At 48.4% G+C, this 19892-nt stretch overlaps 1 protein-coding gene and 1 long non-coding RNA gene across 3 annotated transcripts in view; one reads left to right on the forward strand and one right to left on the reverse strand.

Moving 5' to 3' along the window:
• The window catches only part of ZNF667 (zinc finger protein 667), a 28147-nt gene extending 13171 nt beyond the window's left edge, over positions 1–14976 (reverse strand). Inside the window, exons 1-3 of the mRNA XM_047094317.1 lie at positions 14626–14976; positions 4133–4224; positions 1342–1468 (exon numbers count right to left, since the gene is read on the reverse strand). Of these exons, the coding sequence (XP_046950273.1) occupies positions 1342–1468; positions 4133–4192 (187 nt within the window). The 5' untranslated portion in view covers positions 4193–4224; positions 14626–14976. The remainder of the gene's footprint in view (positions 1–1341; positions 1469–4132; positions 4225–14625) is intronic.
• Positions 14977–15039: 63 nt separating this feature from the next.
• LOC124522744 (uncharacterized) lies at positions 15040–17486 on the forward strand. 2 transcript variants are annotated; one of them, XR_006964833.1, is made up of 4 exons: positions 15040–15244; positions 15367–15403; positions 15605–15775; positions 17361–17486. It is a non-coding gene; the product is annotated as an uncharacterized LOC124522744 (long non-coding RNA). The 2 variants fall into 2 exon arrangements; XR_006964834.1 differs by lacking the exon at positions 15367–15403 and having other exon boundaries at positions 15125–15244.
• Positions 17487–19892: the final 2406 nt, after the last annotated feature.

Here is a 19892-nt window from a genome sequence, read left to right on the forward strand (position 1 = left end):
TGTCCACTAGTTACCTTTTAACAGTACCTGCTGATTCCTTTTATTAAATTCTCTCTCGGGCTCTGGGCTGATGGCTCAGAGCCTGGAGCCTGTTTCCGATTCTGTGTCTCCCTCTCTCTCTGCCCCTCCCCCGTTCATGCTCTGTCTCTCTCTGTCTCAAAAATAAATTAAAAAAAAAAAAAAACGTTAAAAAAAAATAGGGGCGCCTGGGTGGCGCAGTCGGTTAAGCGTCCGACTTCAGCCAGGTCACGATCTCGCGGTCCGTGAGTTCGAGCCCCGCGTCGGGCTCTGGGCTGATGGCTCGGAGCCTGGAGCCTGTTTCCGATTCTGTGTCTCCCTCTCTCTCTGCCCCTCCCCCGTTCATGCTCTGTCTCTCTCTGTCTCAAAAATAAATTAAAAAAAAAAAAAAACGTTAAAAAAAAATAGGGGCGCCTGGGTGGCGCAGTCAGTTAAGCGTCCGTCTTCAGCCAGGTCACGATCTCGCGGTCCGTGAGTTCGAGCCCCGCGTCGGGCTCTGGGCTGATGGCTCAGAGCCTGGAGCCTGTTTCCGATTCTGTGTCTCCCTCTCTCTCTGCCCCTCCCCCGTTCATGCTCTGTCTCTCTCTGTCTCAAAAATAAATTAAAAAAAAAAAAAAACGTTAAAAAAAAAAAATTCTCTCAAAAATTTTGAGGGTGCCCTCAAAAGGTTACATATATAGTTACCATATGATAGCAATTCCACTCCTAGGTATATACCCCGAAGAAACGAAAATACATGTCCACAAAAATATTCATACACGAATGTTCACAGCAGCACATTCATAATAGCTCCAGTTAAAAACTGCCCAGAGGCCCATCAACTGATGAATGGATAAATAAAATGTAGAATATTATTGGCCATAAAAAGAAGGGGGCACTGATACATGCTACAATGCAGATGAACCTCAAAAACATTACGTTAAGTGAAAGAAGTCAGGCACAAAAGTACCACATACCTATGATTCCATTTCTATGAAAAGCCAAGAACAGGCAAATTCATAGAGACAGAAAGTGGATTAGTGTTTGCCTAATCTAAAGGAATTAGTGGGCAAGGAGAAATGAAGAGTGGTCGCTAATGGGTCTGGGATTTCTTTCGGGGTAATAAAAATGTTCTAAAACTGTGGTGATGGATGTACAACTCTATAAATACATTTAAAACCACTGAATTATATACATTGTATATCTATGTGAATTACACATCAATACAGCTGTTAAACAATAAAGCAAAACTGTAGTGGCTTCTGTTTTCCTGACTAGACTAATTTATGTCCCACAATAGGCTGGTTGTGGATTATGGTGGTGGGGGGCGGGGGCAGGCCTTACCGAGTGAGACCAGATTCTGGTAGTTTTCCAACATGACGTCTTCATACAGATCCTTCTGAATGGGGCTCAGCCACTCCCACTCTTCCTGGGAGAAATAGATGGCCAAATCCCCAAACGTCACTGGCACCTGAAACAGAGAATCACATGTCCTTTCATCATGGGCTTATGCTTCCACATGGCTAGAGACAACAAGGAACTTGTTCCTAGAAGGGGACATAAATGGTGCCAGGAATCTTCTCAGGAAACATTTGGGGTTCTGAGGCCAAGAGGGGCAGGTATATTAAATAAAATAAATACAACACAATATGATATGATTTAGCTATTATCAAAGACTGTGTCGGAGCGCCTGGGTGGCTCAGTCAGTTGAGATCCAACTTCAGCTCAGGTCACGATCTCATGGTTCGTGGGATTGAGCCCCATGTCAGGCGCTGTGTTGACAGCCCATAGCCTGGAGCCTGCTTCAGATTCTGTGTCTCCCTCTCTCTCTGCCCCTCCCCTGCTCTCACTCTCAAAAATAAGTAAACATTAAAAAAAAAAAAAAAAAAAAAGACTGTATCACAGGGGCACCTGGGTGGCTCAGTCAGTTGAGCATCCGACTCTCGATTTTGGCTCACATCACGATCCCAGGTTGTGGGATCAAGCCCAGCATCAGGCTCTGCTCTGCATGTGGTGGATCCTGCTTAAGATTCTCTCCCAGGGGTGCCTGGGTGGCTCAGTCAGTTGAGCGTCCGACTCTGGCTCAGGTCATGATCTCACAGCTCGTGGGTTCGAGCCCCGCGTCAGGCTCTGTGATGACAGCCTAGAGCCTGCAGCCTGTTTCAGATTCTGTGTCTCCCCCTCTCTCTGTCCCTCCCATGCTCATTCTCTCTGTCTCTCAAAAATAAATAAATAAACATAAAAAAAAAAAAAAAAGATTCTCTCCCCTTCTGCCCCCTTCCCTGACTCATACACTCTCTAAAAAATAAAGACTGCCACATAAAAAGCATAGCAACTTGGATTTACTGGGCACTGACAAAGGCAAAGCATTTTTCTAAGTACCCTACAGGTACTGACTCATGTTAGCCAGTGACTGGGGCACTGCTGAGAGGATCACAGCAATGTTACAGATGAGTAAACAGGAGGCCCAGAAGGGGAGGTGATTTATGGAAGATCCACAACTAGTGAATGGAGGAGATGGAATTCAATCTGAGCAGCTGGCTTCTGATTCATGCTCCTAACCACATACTCTCTAAAGAGCATGTAACTAAACTACACAGGCCCAAGATTCTTCATAGATGTAATCAAGGTTACTAATCAGTTGATCTTAAATAGGGAGATTATCCTGGATTATCTAGGTGGGTGATGTAATCACAGGAGTCCTAACAGTGGGGAATTTTCTGTAGCTGGAAGAGAACAGAAAGGAAGTCAGGGATTTCTTTTTTTTTTTTTTTTTTTTAAATTTTTTTTTCAACGTTTATTTATTTTTTGGGACAGAGAAAGACAGAGCATGAACGGGGGAGGGGCAGAGAGAGAGGGAGACACAGAATCGGAAACAGGCTCCAGGCTCCGAGCCATCAGCCCAGAGCCCGACGCGGGGCTCGAACTCACGGACCGCGAGATCGTGACCTGGCTGAAGTCGGACGCTTAACCGACTGCGCCACCCAGGCGCCCCGGAAGTCAGGGATTTCTGAAGCCTGATTTGACCTGCTATTGCTGGCTTGAAAATGGAAGGGGACCACGATGAAAGAAGGAACTGAATATGCTAATAACCAATGAGTTTAGAAGTAGACCCTGAACCTCAGATGGGACCACAGAGCCAAGCGACACCTTTATTTCAGCCTCGTGAGACCTAAGGCAGGCCAAGCTGCACTCTGCCTGACCTCTGTCCCATGCACGAACTGTGTGCCATAAATACATGCTGATTGAGCAGCCAAGTTTGCAGAAATTTGTTATAACAACAACAGAGTACAAACACACATAACTTATAGGGCAAAAATGTTTGTTAGAGAAACTGCATTCAAGGTGTTTACTGTAGAAAATCAGTTCATCATCTAAAGTGGTGAAGCACAGGGGCGCCTGGGTGGCTCAGTCGGTTAAGTGTCTGACTTCAGCTCAGATCATGATCTCATGGTTCCTAAGTTCGAGCCCCACGTCGGGCTCTGTGCTGACAGCTCATAGCCTGGAGCCTGCTTCGGATTCTGTGTCTCCTCCTCTCTCTGCCCCTCCCCTGCTCACGCTCTATCTCTCTCTGTCTCTCAATAATAAATAAACGTCAAAAGAAAATTTTTTTTAAGTGGTGAAGCGTGTTTTTTAATAGGAGGCTGACTCCTTGGCCTGATTCCAACAAACCCAATCTGAATATAAGATTATGTGGAATTTCTTACACACAGAGAGATTTCCTCCTTGTATATATGGGTTGTACAAGTGAAAACAAAGCAACATTAACAGATTAACTCTAGAACACAACCTCGAATCTTCCTCTGCCTCAGAGGTCTTGCCTGGGCACTCAGGTCTACCTCGAGAAATCATGGTGGCTCCCCTCTTCTGTCTGAGGAATAACGCTGGCAGACACCCTGAAGATGCTGAACAAATAGGTGAATGGCCATGGGTACACTGAGAAAAAAGGAGAGGCAGGCACTGAGTGGTTACGTGGGGTGCTAGAGCTCTTATGCTCCTACCCTCCATGGTGATGGGAGGAAACAGAAACAGGTCTTGGATGGGATTCTGTCAGGTAAGAAGTTTCCATGGAAGGAAAGCAAATGGCCTATGTCTTATAAGATGAAACTTCCCCCCAAGAAGAATCGCTATTTACCTTGGACTTGGACTTCCCTCGTGCAGCAGGCATCCTTTCCTCCCCGTTGAGGGTCCGCATTTGAAGAAGGGCAGAGGGCTGAGAAGGTGGGGCTGGAGGAGAAGAGAAATCATGAGGACGACAGGTCCTTTTGGGTGTTCCCAGAGTCTTTAGGATACAAATCCCCTGGCCCCTCCCCCTGGTTACCCATGCACGTACACGCGCACACACACACGTGCATAGACACACACATGCATAGACACACACGGAGGGATGACAGAACAATTTCTGCGGCATTCCTGCCCCTTCTCAGGGTTGGGAAAGGGCAATGGCCAATGCTATCTGCTCCCAAGACAACAAAAGGTTCCAGATCAGGAGGCAAATGAGACACGAAGACACCTATCCATTCATTTGGCAAGCATTTGTTCAGTTTCTACTATGTGCCAAGCATGTCCCAGGTGTTGGGGAAAAAGGAGAGTTAAAGCAGAGAAATACCAGCTCCCATGTACTTTACTCCAACAGGAATGGGCAATACAGAACAGTGGGGCATACAGAACAGTGTCAGCTGAGATCACTGCTATATTTAAAAAAAAAAAAAAAAAAAACACAGAGGAAGGGGTAGAGTGATGGGAGTTGTTGGGAGAGGCCTCTCAGAGGATGCAACATTGAGTTAAGGTTTGAATGTAGTGCGTGAGGCACTTGGAGAAGAACATTCTAGATAGAGATACAACAGGTGCAAAGACCCTACAGCAGGCACGTGCTTGGTGTGTACAGGGAAGTGAATGGTGTGCTGAAGAATGAGGCGGAGAGTGGTGGCCTAGGAGATGGCTGAGGTCAGGAGAGAGCCACGTCATGAAGACGGTCAGGAGCACTTGGAATTGATCCTAAGTGTGATAAGACATCACTGAGGGAGCGGGGTCTGAAGAGTGATAGATCCGACTTAACATTTAACAAAATTTATTGGGTGGCTATGTGGTGAATGAACTGTGTCTGCTGGTGAGGGGTGGAGGGGACACAGGAGCTGAAGAAGGAACTCATTAGGCAGGTATGCGTAAATCCAGCAGAGACTTCAGTGGCCTGGATTAGGCCCCCTCTATCACTCTGAACCTGTTTTTCTACATGTGTGTCATTAGCCACTGGTGACAACTGAGTTCTAGAAATAAGGCTAGTGCCATTGAGTGTTTAATGTTATTTAATTTCAGTTAATTTATTACTAAAGTCATAATAAAATAATAAATATTAAAATAAATGAATTAAAATTTAGTTATCTAAAATTAAACACTGGGGTGCCTGGGTGGCTCAGTTGGTTAAGCGTCTGACTCTTGATTTTGGTGCAGGCCATGACCCCAGGGTGATCAAGTCCTGCATCAGGCTCCACACTGAAAGTGGAGCCTGCTTAAGATTCTCTCTCCCTCTGTCCCCATTCCCCACTCATGCTCTCAAATAAAATTAAAAAAAAATTGTTTTAATTAAAAAAATAAATAAAGGGGCGCATGGGTGGCTCAGTCAGTTAAAGCATCTGACTTTGGCTCAGGTCACGATCTTGCCTCTCATGGGTTCGAGCCCCATGATCTTGCCTTTTGTGGGCTGACAGCTTGGTGCCTGAAGCCTGATTTGGATTCTGTGTCTTCCTCTCTCTCTCTGCCCCCACTGTCCCCACTCACACTCTGTATCTCTCTAAAATAAACATTAAAAAATAACAATAAAAAAAAATAAAATTAAAAACTAATCTTCAATTTACTGTAAAACTTTGAAGGATGTTTGAAACTGGCTGTGTGAATCTACTTTTCCAATGGTAAGTTTTATGAAATTTAAATACAGATCAAATAATGTAAATTATGTATCTGAATTGAGGTGCACTGCATGTATAAAAAACACAGATTTCAAAGACTTAGTATGAAAAGAATGCAAAATATCTCATTGGTAATTGTTTATATTGATTACAAGTTGATGCTTAGAATATATTAAGTTAAATAAAATATGCTAAAATTAACTGTAATGATTTTTTTTTTAATTTTTCCAATGTTGCTGCTGGAAAATTGAAAACTGTATGTCTTGCATTACATTTCCACAGGACAACCACTCTCTACTAGAGTCTACACCATTCTATTGCCCCACTTCCTTCATAGCACAAGCTGCCTCCTGAAAACGGCTTGTTTATGTTTATGTAGGAACAATCTCCTTCACCTTAACTTGGGCTCCATGAGAACAAGCACTTTGACTGTTGCATTCACTGTTCTGGGAGCTAATAACATGCCTGGCACAGAGCAGTGCTCAAGAAATTCTTGTTGACTTGAATCAATAACCAGTCCAGAATGCTTCCTTGCATGCTGAAATTGGGAGTGGAGTGTAACCATTTTATGCCAAAATCATCTTACAGAGAAACACTTCTAACAGCAGTCATTCCAAGCCCTCTAAACTTGTCTTTTGGAGAAGGCCAGGGTCTAGAAAAGGCAGAAATGGGAGTATAATTTCCATTTTGAAAAATTTGAAATCTAGGAAAAAGAACAATAAAATGAACACCTGATTACTTTTTACCAAGTGTTAACATTTTCCTTTTTTTCTGAAATCATTTCAAAGTAACAGACATGATAGAAGTTCACGCCTAAATGCTTCAGCACACCTGAAGAATACCATCATCACACCCCAGTGCCAACAACAGTGGATACGTCACAAATTTTGTGTTTTTTTTCTATGACAAAGGAATAGCAGCATACGGTCTGGAAAACGGAAATAGGAATGTTTCTCTCTACAGATGTTCTTTTTTTTTTTTTTCTCCCTTGAGGGTGGGGTTAGGGAAGATAAATGAAACCAAGGCCATAATTAAGTCTCAAGTTTGAAAATGGTCATGTTTTGATTCAAAATCCAAGTCACTGGGGAGCCTGGGTGGCTCAGCCAGTTAAGTGTCTCACTTCAGCTCAGGTCATGCATGATCTCATGGTTTAAGACTTCAAGCCCTACACTGGGCTTTCTGCTGTCAGCACAGAGCCTGCTTTGGATCCTATGTCCCCCTCTCCAGATCATTCTCTCCCCCCCTCTCTCTCAACAAATAAAAAAAAACTTAAAAAAAAATTACAAAATGCAAGTCAGAAGATGACCTTGTACTGTTTAAGGGAACCTAGCCAGAAGAATGTTTGGTTATTATACTTCTCTCTTTAAAAGAGAAAAGCAGGGCACCTGGGGGAGCTCCGTCAGTTAAAGAACCAACTTTGGTTCAGGCCATGATCTCAGTGCTCGTGGGTTCAAGCCCCGCATTGGGCTCTGTGCTAACAGCTCAGAGCCTAGAGCCTGCTTTGGATTCTGCGCCTCCCTCAGTCTCTCTTAAAAAATAAACATTGAGGGGCGCCTGGGTGGCTCAGTCGGCTAAGCGTCTGACTTCAGCTCAGGTCATGATCTCGCGGTCCGTGGGTTCGAGCCCCACGTCGGGCTCTGTGCTGACAGCTCAGAGCCTGGAGCCTGTTTCGGATTCTGTGTCTCCCTCTCTCTCTGACCCTCCCCTGTTCATGCTCTGTCTCTGTCTCAAAAATAAACGCTAAAAAAAAAATAAATAAATAAACAAATAAATAAATAAATAAACAAACATTGAGAGAGAGAGAGAGAGAGAGAGAGAGAGAAAAGCGGTAATAAGCAAGAGTAGCAATCCTAAGATTAATACTAAGATGAATAAATACAGGGCACTTTTGTGAAGATCATCATTTAATCCTCGCTCCTAACTTGCTGGGGCAGGTACTCTCATTAGTGCCATTTCCAGACGAGAAAAATGAAGCACAGAGAAGTAGGGATTACTTGCCCAAGGTCATATAAGGCTGGGAACTGGCAGAGCCCGGATTCAAGCTGAGGGTGATCCAGATATCCCACTAACCACTCTGGGTCAGAGGGAAGGGCTGTGTCAAACATCACTCTGGAGTCAGACCACCTAAGTGTGATGACTATTTTCATTAGCTGTGTTACCACGGCCACGTTACTGAACCTCTCTGCCATTTTTCTCCCGTTAAACAAGAACAATACAGAACTACTGAAGTTGTCCTGAGGCTTAACAAAACTTGAACTCAGATCCTACATCTCTCTCCTTCCCCCAGAATTTGCTACCACAGCCCTGCCTCACTTCCTCACTCCTTTCTCTCTTTGTTCCAATCTCACTCTCTACCAGTCTCCCCCTAACCTGTCTAGTAACACTGCAACCTGCCTCCCACCCTCCTACCTACCACTCCCAGTCTCCCTTGCCCAGCCCTGACTTCTCTTTTCTCCGCAGCTCTCATTGCTAATGCACTAAGTGTGAGAGAACTAAAAAGGCATACACTGGTCTCTGCCTTACTCCTTGGTACCACGGAACTCCTAAAACCCTTGTAAATGCTTAAGTGATAAGAACACTGGGAATGTTTCTTGTTTCAATGAGGTGACTCTGGGTGGGCTCCTGGACAGGGTGTGGTCATCAGAAAGACCAAGCCATGAAGAGAAGAACCCTGAAATTTTCAGCCTCAGACAAGTCTTAGATGCCTGAATTCTCTCTGCATTAGACTCCAGGGCAGGGGTGTGTTAAGTGATTTGTGGCCCTTGCCAATTTCCACGGTGTAAACACTCCCATTAGGGCCCCACCGTAAGCTGCCAAACTGATGTCACGGAGCTTACAGCTGGGGAAAGGTATACAGAACAGGTCTGTGAACTGGTGTGAGCCAGCCCCAGCACTCCGCAGCCACACAGCCTGAAAATAAAGCTCAATTCTTTGCCTGGGAGTTCTCCTACTTTTAATTATCATTCCCAAAGCATAGAGGTAATGCCTAGTTCTGTGGGACACACCCCAAGGCAGTTTCCTCATTATAGAAAACTACTGCTGGTTGGTTCTATTTCGTTTTGAAACATCCACATGACTTTGGCATCCTACGTCATAATAAACCTGAGCCTGTATTAATGTAATCATACTTTAAACTATTTACCAGATCAGTACATCCCTTGGCTTTTTTTCCCTTCCAGTTCCTCAAGTACAACAGATTACTGCAGGAAGTGGCATCATGTCCATCCTGTGGTTTCTCATAGCTGCCTGAACTCAGCCATGCAACCCAATCTAGAAAAGCACAATCCTTGTCCACAAAACCATTTTCTCTGAGGAGCCCAGCACTGCTGGAGAAGAAAGAACAGCACTTTGGTATTAGATTATTCCAGATTCAAAGTTTGCCTCTGCCGATTACCGGAGTAAAGAAAACCTACCTCACCATTAGCTGTTAGAAGTTTACATGAGCTACCTTTTTAAGGGTTATTTTCAGCCACAGGCACATGGTAATTTCTTCCCTTCCTTATCTTCTCACTTTTATCTCAGTTTACACCAAGCATCCCAACCAAAGACCAAGGAAGCCTGAGATCCACTGAAAAGGCTGTGGGTAGAATTCTCACAGAGTGCTGACTGGAGAGAAACTGCCACCACCTCAAAGGAGGATAATTTGGCAACATCTGTGAAAAATGAAGGCACACACCCCCTCAACATAGTAAACCTCATTTCTGGTATTTGTCTTTGGAAGTCCTTGCATGTGGATAAAACGACACACAAGAGCATCCAGTGTGGCAAGACTTATAGGAAGAGGCAGTATGGTCCTGCGGTGAAGGACTTGTGTCTGGAAGCTGTCTGGGCTCAACTTCTAACTCTGCTACCCTTCCCTAGTGTACTCTCTGGGCCTCTGCTTCCTCCGCTGGCAAATGATGCAAGCAACTGATGCCACAGGACTGTTCTGAAGACTAAATGAGTGAGAGCACATAACACGCTTAAAACAGTGCCAGTGCTGAACAAATGTAAGTTACCAAGAGACTGGAGACAACCAAATTGCCCATCAATAGGGAAATGGCTCAGTGAGTGTTACATGAACATGACGCGACACCAGGTAGATCTCAAAAGGAACAAAGTAACACCACGTCAGTGCTTCTTCGTTGAGGACAATTTTGCACCCAGGGGACACTTGCAATGTTTGGGGACATTTGTGGTTGTCACAGATGGGGTGGTGGTGGTAGTGCTCCTGGCATCTAGTGGGTAGAGGCCAAGAGGCTGTTCAACACCCTACACTGCACAAGATAGCACCCCAAAGCAGAGAACGTCAACTGTGCCAAGGTGGAGAAATCTGCTGTACACGAATTACGTGAAATGATCTCCATGATGTGATGTAATGACAGTGAAAAAGGAACAGAAAAACCACTTAGAGAAAACGAAATATGGAAAACATAATATATATGTTTGAAAAGGCAGACACGTTCTGGAAAAATCATCATGACATTGGCAGCAGTGACCGTCTCTGAAGAGAGGACCTAAGTTACTTGGTATGGGAAAAGAAAACTCAAAAATTCACCATCCCCCCGCCCCATCTGCACTTTGGCATCATGTTTCATGCACATATAACTACTTCTTCAAAGCAACACAAATAAAATCGTGCAAATCCCACACTACCTCAGGGGAGAACAGTACACCTAGCCTGTCTTCTGAGACTCAAACGTAGTGTGGAAAGGGCTTGGCAATTTAAATTTAATACAAAGCTAACTTTTTTTTTTTTTTTAACATTTATTCCTTTTTTGTGAGACCCAAAGTGCAAGCAGCAGAGGAGCAGGGAGAGAGGGAGACACAGAATCAGAAGTAGGTTCCAGGCTCTGAGCTGACAGCACAGAGCCTGATGTGGGGCTTGAAAACCACGAATCATGAGACCATGACCTGAGTCAGACAACCAACTGAGCCACCCAGGCGCCCCAATACGAAGCTAACTACCTGATCCTAAAGTGAGGTTGGCAAAAACCAGGATGGGAACAAGTTTCAAAGACATACTGGGCAGCGGCCATGCCTCTCCTCAGGTGCAGACCACTAGGGTTCTTCCTCTCAGCCCCAACATCTCTGTGATCCTGGGGGGCTGTGCTGAGCACTGAACTGGGGGCAGGTCCTCATGTACCTGAGAACCAGGCACTTAATGAGCAATCTCATTGCTTCCCTTCAAAGTCAGCTTTTGCTCATAAGAGACTGTTAAAAACTGAGAACAAACTGAGGGTTGATGGGGGGTGGGAGGGAGGGGAGGGTGGGTGATGGGTATTGAGGAGGGCACCTTTTGGGATGAGCACTGGGTGTTGTATGGAAACCAATTTGACAATAAATTTCATATATTAAAAAAAAAAAAGTCAGCTTTTGCTGTACCAGCTATCAAATATTTGACGATCACCCCTACTCTGATCCTGCCAGTCCCAGAGGCCAAGATAACAAGATACTTTCCTTAAGGACCCTAGTCTACCTGTAACAGAAAATATGGGCTTCGCACAGGAACAGATTTCCTCACTTGTAGGACGCGGCTAGGAACGTCCCTAATGCAGGAAAGCACAGCTGTCAAGACTGTCTTGGATAAAATACTGAAAGCACTTGTCACTCATGTCTCCTCCTCTTCCTCTACCAAATTAACTTACCTTATTACTCAAGTAAGCTCTCGGAGCTACAGCTCTCAACCTTGTTTGCACATTAAAATGTCTCAGGAGCCTTTTAATAAATATTGATGGCTGTGCCCAACGGCAGACTAATTAAATCAGAATCTCTGAGAACCAAGTCTGGGCACTTCTTTTTATTTAAAAAAAATTTTTTTAATGTTTATTTATTTTTCAGAGAGACAGAGTGCAAGCAGGGGAGGAGCAGAGAGAGAGGGAGACACAGAATGGAAGCAGGCTCCAGGCTCCGAGCTGTCAGCACAGAGCCCGACACGGGGCTCAAACCCATGAACCGTGAGATCATGACCTGAGCTGAAGTCGGGGCGGGCGGTTCAACCAACTGAGCCACCCAGTTGCCCCCTGGGCATTTCTTTTTAAAGGAGATGCTAATGGGAAGCCATAGTTTAGAACCATTACCCCAGTCTCTATGAGCCTTGGGGTGGGCTGAAGGTCTGACCTCTCCGGTAGAAACCCACACCTCAGTGTTGAAGAAGAAAAGCCTACGATGACCTCAAAGCCAAACTCTTGGATTCCCCAACCAAAGGATACCACCAAGTCACTGATGGTGGCCACTACTGGCTTTGGAACCGAATGAGATGCCCACGGGAAGCCTGGGTATTGGTCCTGTGCTTAGTCCCTAATCCCATCACCCTGCTTTACCCAACAAAACGCTTGCCACTGCTTGTCATAAATTGAACCGTCTTCCTCCTGAATGCCAGTCCCAGATGGAGAGTAACCCGTTTTGCCCGTTAACCAGCACAGCGCCTGACCCATGGCAGCCGCTGGACTACGGAGTGAGTGACTCGGGCAGGCCGCAGACACATTCTCTTCTCGGGTAGACAACATCACCCTTATGTCTTCTTTCCTCCAGCCCCTCGCCCTCTTTCCTATCTGCACACCTTGAGGGAGTCCACGGTGTGCCTTCATCACAGCTCTGACGATCCTGCCCTCCAGGGGACACCCCGCAACGTAGGGAAAGGTTTTTGCTTTCACACGTGGGGGAAAGGGGGGGCTCTGCTACGGCCATCTGATGGGTAGAGGCCAGAGATAATGCTAAACATCCTACAGTAGGCAGGGCAGGGCAGCGCCCCCCCCCCCCCGCCCCTACACAAAAATTATCTGGCCCTAAGAATCCACAACTCAAAGAAAGAAGACGCCTGGGCAGACACGGAAAAATCTCCAGACCCCTGTGTTCTCAGCAAATCCTTCCCCTCAGGCTCTGCCGCCTCCGACCCAGGTTATTCACCCCACAAGCTCCCCAGGGACACGTCCATCCTGGAAGACCCTGAGCCGCTGGTCTCCCCTCACACACCCTGCTACTGCCCTCCCAAGACCCGACTATGAAACTCCGGACCTAAGCTCCAACCTGGCCTTCAAGGTTACTTTCTAGGTGGGCCTGAAACCTCTACTCCGAGGCTCAGCTCCGGATTTTCCTCCCTCGGATTTTTTCCGGGTGTGAGACCCCTGGGGTGACTACGCTAATCATTAAGCAATTATCGCCCACTGCGGCTTACTTGGGCCAGGCACCCTTCTACTCCAGGCTCACCCCAAGCCCGGCATCATGAACCGTCCCTGTTTTAGAGATGAAACTGAGGGGCAGCGGAGTGACCTCTCCCGGGGTCGCACGACTAGTGAGCGACGGAACCTGGAGCCCCAGGGCTGCTGCAGAGGAGACCGGTCGCAGAGGCCAGCAGGGCTCTGCCCCCCACTTCAAATACACTCGAAGGCAGGCTCGCAGGCTCGGCTACCGGGGGCAGCGCCCCTCAGCTGGGAAAGGCCGACCGCGCACCCCCAAGCTCGGAAATGCAAACGGCAGCGTTCACCACCGCACCCCTACCTCTGCCCCGACACGGCGCTTACTTAAGCGGCGCCAAGCCGCGGGCGGGGTGTCTCCCCTGCGTGACCGCGGGCAACACTCCCACAGGGACGCCTGCACAGGGAAGGGGGAGACGACGGCACACGCACTCTCACCCGCCCAAGTCGCACAGCCGTCGGCGAGAAACGGGGTCCCGTCGGTCTGGGGCGCACACAAACGCGCCCCACCAGCACGAGGCCTCGGAGCAGCACCCACGCACCCACATACCCACTCCCGGCTGTCCAAACATCTTTCCTGTCTTACAAACGACCACCGCGCACGGCGGTCCTCGGACGCGCGCCCACCTGCCCACGGTCTGTCTGTCTGTCTCTCTCGCTCTCTCTCTCTCACACACACACACACACACACGCGCGCGCGCGCCCACCTGCCCACGGTCTGTCTGTCTGTCTCTCTCGCTCTCTCACTCACACACACACACACACACACACACACACACACACACACACACACACACACAAGACGCAGAACGCCGACCACCTCACGTCCCAGACCCGGTGCTCCCCTCAGCGCTGCCACTGGCGCGCGCCGCCCCGGGCTCGCGACCGACCCCGCGCCGCTCCGGACCCGCAGCCTCACCCCACCTCAGGACCCCGCGTCCCCTCACGACCCGCGCAGCCCCGCCAGAACCCACACTGCGTCACGACCCTGCGCCGCCCCAGGCCCACGACCCCTCAAGGCCTCGTCAGGAATCCACACTGAGTCATGACCCGCGCAACCCCCGGCCCGCGCCCCCTCACGACCGCACGCAGACACACAACCCCACAGTCTTACAGACACACGCTCACATTCAACTCAGTCCTCCCGGGCCGGGTCCCGGCGGAGACCACCCCGACAACTGCGCGGCACCCCGCACCCCCAGTGCCCCTCCGCGCCTGCGCACTCCCCTCGGAGACCCCAGGCGCAACCGCCGGCCCCGCCCCCTCACACGCACAACACGTAGCAGGCCACCGCCCCGCCCCCGGACCGCCACGAGCGCGCCGGGCCCCGCCCCTAAACAAAGCCACGCGGCGTGCACGCGCTCACTCTCCTCGGGCGGGGGCGAGGGGACTCCCCACACGCTGAGCCTGAGGCCCGCCCCCTCACATGCAACAGACACTTACGCAAGCACGCCCCCGCAACCCCTGTACCGAAGCGCGCGCCAGGCCGAGCCCCGCCCCCGCACAACCCACGCAGCAGTAGAGCCGCGCGCACGTACAGAGTGTACCTGGAGCTCCCGGGGCCACGGTTCTCCAGTTAAATCATGTGGCTGCCCTGAGGCGCGAGGGGCTTTCTGCGAGCCAGGGAACCAAACCCAGCCTCCGCAGTTGGCCTCCCTCACCGGCTAGCACACCCGCAGGTTCCCGTGCATGGGCTTGCACTGCGGCGCTCGGCGGTACTGGGAGCCGGGCTCCCCTGCGGTTGCGCGTGCGCACTGCGAACTCAGTCCGCAGCCCCCAGGAGCCTCCGGGGCGCAGCGGGGCCAGGCCCAGAACGTGGAGCAGACCTCCCGGTCTGTGCGTATCGTGATCTGTCCGGCCCGGAGTCGAAAAGACCGGGGGGAGGGGCCCAGGGACGGTGCTCAGGCCAGAAGTAGAATCTCGTTCGCGCCAACGTAGAACGAAGGTTCCCCAGAGTCCCTTGCGCTGCGCCTCTCTGGCCCGCAGCCTACATTTCCCGGGAGCCCCTGCGACGCGTGGGGACGCGGCGGCGCGCGGAGAGGAGCGTCGGGCGGCCGCGCGCGTAGTGGCGGCCTGTGAGGTGACCGCCTCGTCCTCCGGATTCTCTGAGAGGTGTGCGGTGTGGACCCGCCCCTGGCACCTGGGCGTGAGTCCCGGGTTGTGACGGTACGTGAGTCCGTGAGGCCCATTTTGTGCCATTGTATCTTCTGAGGCCCTGTGTTTGTGATTGTGTTTTGCGTGTGTGGGCGGGAAACACCGGGGTTGAGTGTGTATGCTCGTGCCCGCAGGTGTGTCGTCTCCGGCTGCTTTGGCACCACGGCAGAGGTGAGCCTACAGAACCTTAAATTACCGTCTGACTCTGGATGACCCTGTGTGTGTGTGTGTGTGTGTGTGTGTGTGTGTGTAGAGGACCACAGAAACCGAATGGGTGTGTGCACAGAAACCACCGTTTGTGCAAGCGTATGTTTGTGTGCGTGACACCACGGTGACTAATTTTGTGGAGACTCTGTTTTTGCGTTTTTATAGGCGTGTGTGTACAATCCTGACTGCAGTCGCAGTGTGGACTCTCCCCGCCGTCGAACAATGACCCCACTGGCGTGTGCTACGATCCACCCTAATTCTGACCCTATCTCGCTGGCGACGGCTCAGCCCCCAGGACGGCGCTCACCCCCCTCCCCCACCGGACCCCAGTTCCAGGTCTGTAGGTCAGAGTTTCTGGGGACCCTCCTCCGAGGGCTTAATATGCCAAGGGCGGATCACAGACCTGGGAGAGGCGTCTTACTTACCAGTCACCAGCGTTACAAAAGGACGTAACCCAGAAATGGCCCTGGAAGAGGTGCACAGGGTGAAGCTTCCACTCTTGCAGCGCCTCCACGCGTTCACCGACCCGGAAGCGCTCTGAACCGCGTCCTTTTTCGGAAGAGGCTACACCGCAAAGGCACGGTGGATGAAACCATTGGCCAATGGTGATGGAACTCAATTTCCAGCCCCTCTCCCTGGCACCGAGGTCAGGGGGTGGGATTAAAAGTTCTAACCCTCGCCCGCTGGCTTGGTTCCCCTGGCAACCAGCCCCACCAAAGGAGTTTCCCTCGATTTCCTGTTCGTTAACATAACAAAAGAGAGCCTTTCCTCTCAGCGCTTAGGAAATTCCTAGGGTTGGGGAGCTCCAGGCCGGGAAGGGGCGAAGAACAAATACCTGTTTCTTACTACACAGCACTACATCGCACCACGTGTGGGGGAAACCCTGGGTTTGTGGTGGTGCCCTCTGGGACTAGGTACTAAGAATAAACGTGCAAGGCACTAGTTTCTGCATTCCCAGTTGTGTGACAAGGTGGTGGTGATCATCAAAATAGCAGCTAACGGGTATTAGGACTTTCACTACCACCACTGCTAGCAGCTGGCACATTGCTGCCCCAGGTCAAAAGTGTCATTTCCACTTAAAGTTTTATTTAATCCTTTTAACCCTACTGTTGTTTCTACTGAGCTCTCTGGTCTCCACGTGCATAAACGGAGGCACAGGGAGGTCAGGTTAACTCACCCAAGGTCACACAGCTAGTAAAGATCAGAGCGTGTTTTTGAACCCGGGTCTTGCTGACTCCAAAACCCCTGCTCTTTGCACCCCTTCGGGTTTTTTTTTTCCCCGGAGCAAGCTGCTTCTTGAACTGGGAGATTCGTCAGTACCTGGTGGTGCTGGCGGTACCTCTGCTGACACCTGGAAGCTAGCACCTGCTGTCTGGGAAGGTGCTTTCCCTACGGAATTCACTGTGGGGTGGGCATCCACTGGCCAAGAGGCTGCTAACTGAATTCAGGAATGAATGCATGGATAAATGAATACTGCTAGTTTAGGCATACAGAACTGAGGCTCGAAGACATTACACTGTTTCTTGACAAGTGAAATTTTGGGAGCCAAGGTTCAAACCAGAAATTTCTGACACAAAGTCACAATGATATTCCAGAGCTTTATCTTAAGCCATTTTTGTCTATTTCATTTCACTTATTCTTTTATTTATCCAATATTTTAGTTTCTATTACGTACCAAGTATTTTGCCAAGTGGATGTAAAATGATAGAATCATAACAAAATAGAGGTGGTCTCCAAAGTCATGGAGATCACAGTAAAATAAACGGCCCTTACAGTAAATAAGCAAATAGAAGTAGAGTACAACATTCATATAACACACTGTAATTTAAGAATATTCTGATAGTTTATCCATTATGTCATCACATAAGATGGTTTGAAAGAATTTCATGCAATTTAGATAATGTGGGTTTTTGTTTTTTAGAGAGAGAGACTATCTCAAGCAGTCTCTGTACTGGGAGTCTGATGAGGGTCTCAGTCCCATGACCCTGACACCATGACCTGAGCGGAAATCAAGAATCGGATCCTCAACTGATTAAGCCACCCAGGTGCCCCTATAATTTTTATGTTCATTTTTAACTTTGTTTTGAAATTGTACAAATTTCATAATTTTCATTCATGTTTTCCTTTTTACCCTAGAGTTGTTTAATGGAAATGTTTTATAATTTCTTGTTGTAAGCATCCTTTATTTAGGTTTTCATGTTCTCCTTTAAATCTCTTCATTTCCTGCATGTGAGCATAAATGACACTTGTAATTTCAATTTTTGGACATACTGATGCATTCTTTGTAACCTAACCAAATATATAGTCATTTATTTTTTTTAATTTTTTTTAACTTTTATTTATTTTTGAGACAGAGAGAGACAGAGCATGAATGGGGGAGGGTCAGAGAGAGGGAGACACAGAATCTGAAACAGGCTCCAGGCTCTGAGCTGTCAGCACAGAGCCTGACACGGGGCTCGAACTCACGGACCGCGAGATCATGACCTGAGCCGAAGTCGGACGCTCAACCGACTGAGCCACCCTGGTGCCCCATTATATGGTCATTTAAAAAAGATTCTGTTCCTCACCCTGAATAGGAAAATTTTGAAGAAATAAAGGCTGAGATAGGCTGTCCCAAAGGTTTCCCTGGGAAGGCTATTAATCCTTGGTCAGATCCCAGGAAGTAGGAGAAATCATGGCAGCCCAGCCAGGCTCCACCTTTTGGCCTACACGAACATCCTTCAATATAAACTTGCTCAGGAAAGCAGAACTGAGAAGAAACAGACCAAGTTGTTAACAGTGGCCATCTATATAGAATATCAGTTATTTTCAGGGCGCCTAGGTGGCTCAAGTGTCGGTGGCTCAGGTGTTGGTTAAGTGTCGGACTCTTAAGTTCAGCTCAGGTCAGGATCTTACAGTTTGTGAGACCGAGCCCCACATGGGGCTCTGTGCTGACAGTGAGGAGCCTGCTTGGGATTCTCTCTCCCTCTCTCTCTCTGACCCTCCCCCACTGTCTCTCTCAAAATAAATAAGCTTTTTTAAAAAAATCAATTATTTTCAATATTTATCTTGATAACTTACATTACCCCCACTTTTCTAAAATAACCAGTTATCTGGGTGGCTCAGTTGGTTAAGCCTCCAACTCCTGGTTTCAGGTTAGGTCATGATCTCACGGTTCGTGAGTTCAAGCCCCACATCCGGCTCTGCACTGATAGCACAAAACTTTCTTGGGATTCTGTCTCCCTCCCTCTCTGCTCCTCCCCTACTCGCTCTCGCTCTCTCTCAAAAATAAATAAATACACATTTAAGTAAAATAAGCAGTTATCACTCTTCCCAATGGTAAACCCAGACCACATTAATAAGGCTAAATAGTGGGAAGTCACACTTACCCATTTACCACAATTCTATCTGATAATAAATAAATTACCTTTCCTCTAAGTGTAATGACTTAGCAGAAGCAAAAGTGATTGGAACCATTTAAGAGCTTTGGGTCCCCTAATCACTGATGGTTCAGTTCCTCCAGTTGGACTCCCTCCTACAGAAACCAAATGCCAAGCACAGACCTGGGCTTCTCCCAAGCCTAGCCCTGCTGGAGCAATCAGGGTGACTTCCCAGCTGCTCCCACGAAGGCAGCCCCAGGGAAGGAGCCACAGTTATTGGAGAAAGTGGTTAAAACTGCAACAGCAGCAGCTCTGGGGAGTGCAGGGCAAGTCAGCAGGTGGCAAAGGAGGCATGACACCCCTCCTTCCAACCCACTGTCTGTGGGGCAAAGCACGGGGAGAGGAACTGTGCTCATAGCGCAGGAAACCCATCATTCAGTGTCATCCTCAGATGTTACTAGAACATGCAAACAGACAACTGAGTATTCAGGAAGCATGAGATCCTCTCTCTGGAACTTGAAAGAGATGGCCCATTTCCCCAGGCTCCCCAAAGGAGAGATTCAACAATAGCACCCTTTTCATCCAGAGGGATGAAATGGATTCTGGAGAGAATGAACAAGCATAGATGGTATTTGCAGTACTGTTTTCCTGATGGCAGGAATAATGGGCAGTTTGCATCTTGTTGCGCATAGCTGAATAACTGACTTCTTATTCACCATTGCCATTTTCATGTGTGTGGTGTATTACTAGCACATTACATCACATTACTAGTCCTAGACTGACTCCTGGCTTGTGGTTGGCGCTCAGTGGATGTATAGATGTATAGATACACCAGTGGTTCTAAACCTCAGGGGCCACAAGGCAACATATGAAGATATTTTTGCTTGACACAGTTTGGGGAGGGGTTCTGTTCTACAGCCTCTAGTGGGTGGAGGCCAGGGGTACTGCTAAACATCCCACAATGGACATGACAGCTCTCTCCTGAAGTTACCCTGCCAGAATCTCAACAGTGAGGAGGCTCACAGCCCTGCTTTACATATATAAACTTATGTCCCACAAAACTTTTCAATGGATTCACAGTTCTACATTTTGCA

The sequence above is a fragment of the Lynx rufus genome, unplaced genomic scaffold (genome assembly GCF_022079265.1).
Source record: "Lynx rufus isolate CCGP_SWC_20201006 ecotype Redwood Valley unplaced genomic scaffold, mLynRuf1.p SCAF_39, whole genome shotgun sequence".
Classification (NCBI taxonomy): Eukaryota; Metazoa; Chordata; class Mammalia; order Carnivora; family Felidae; genus Lynx; species Lynx rufus.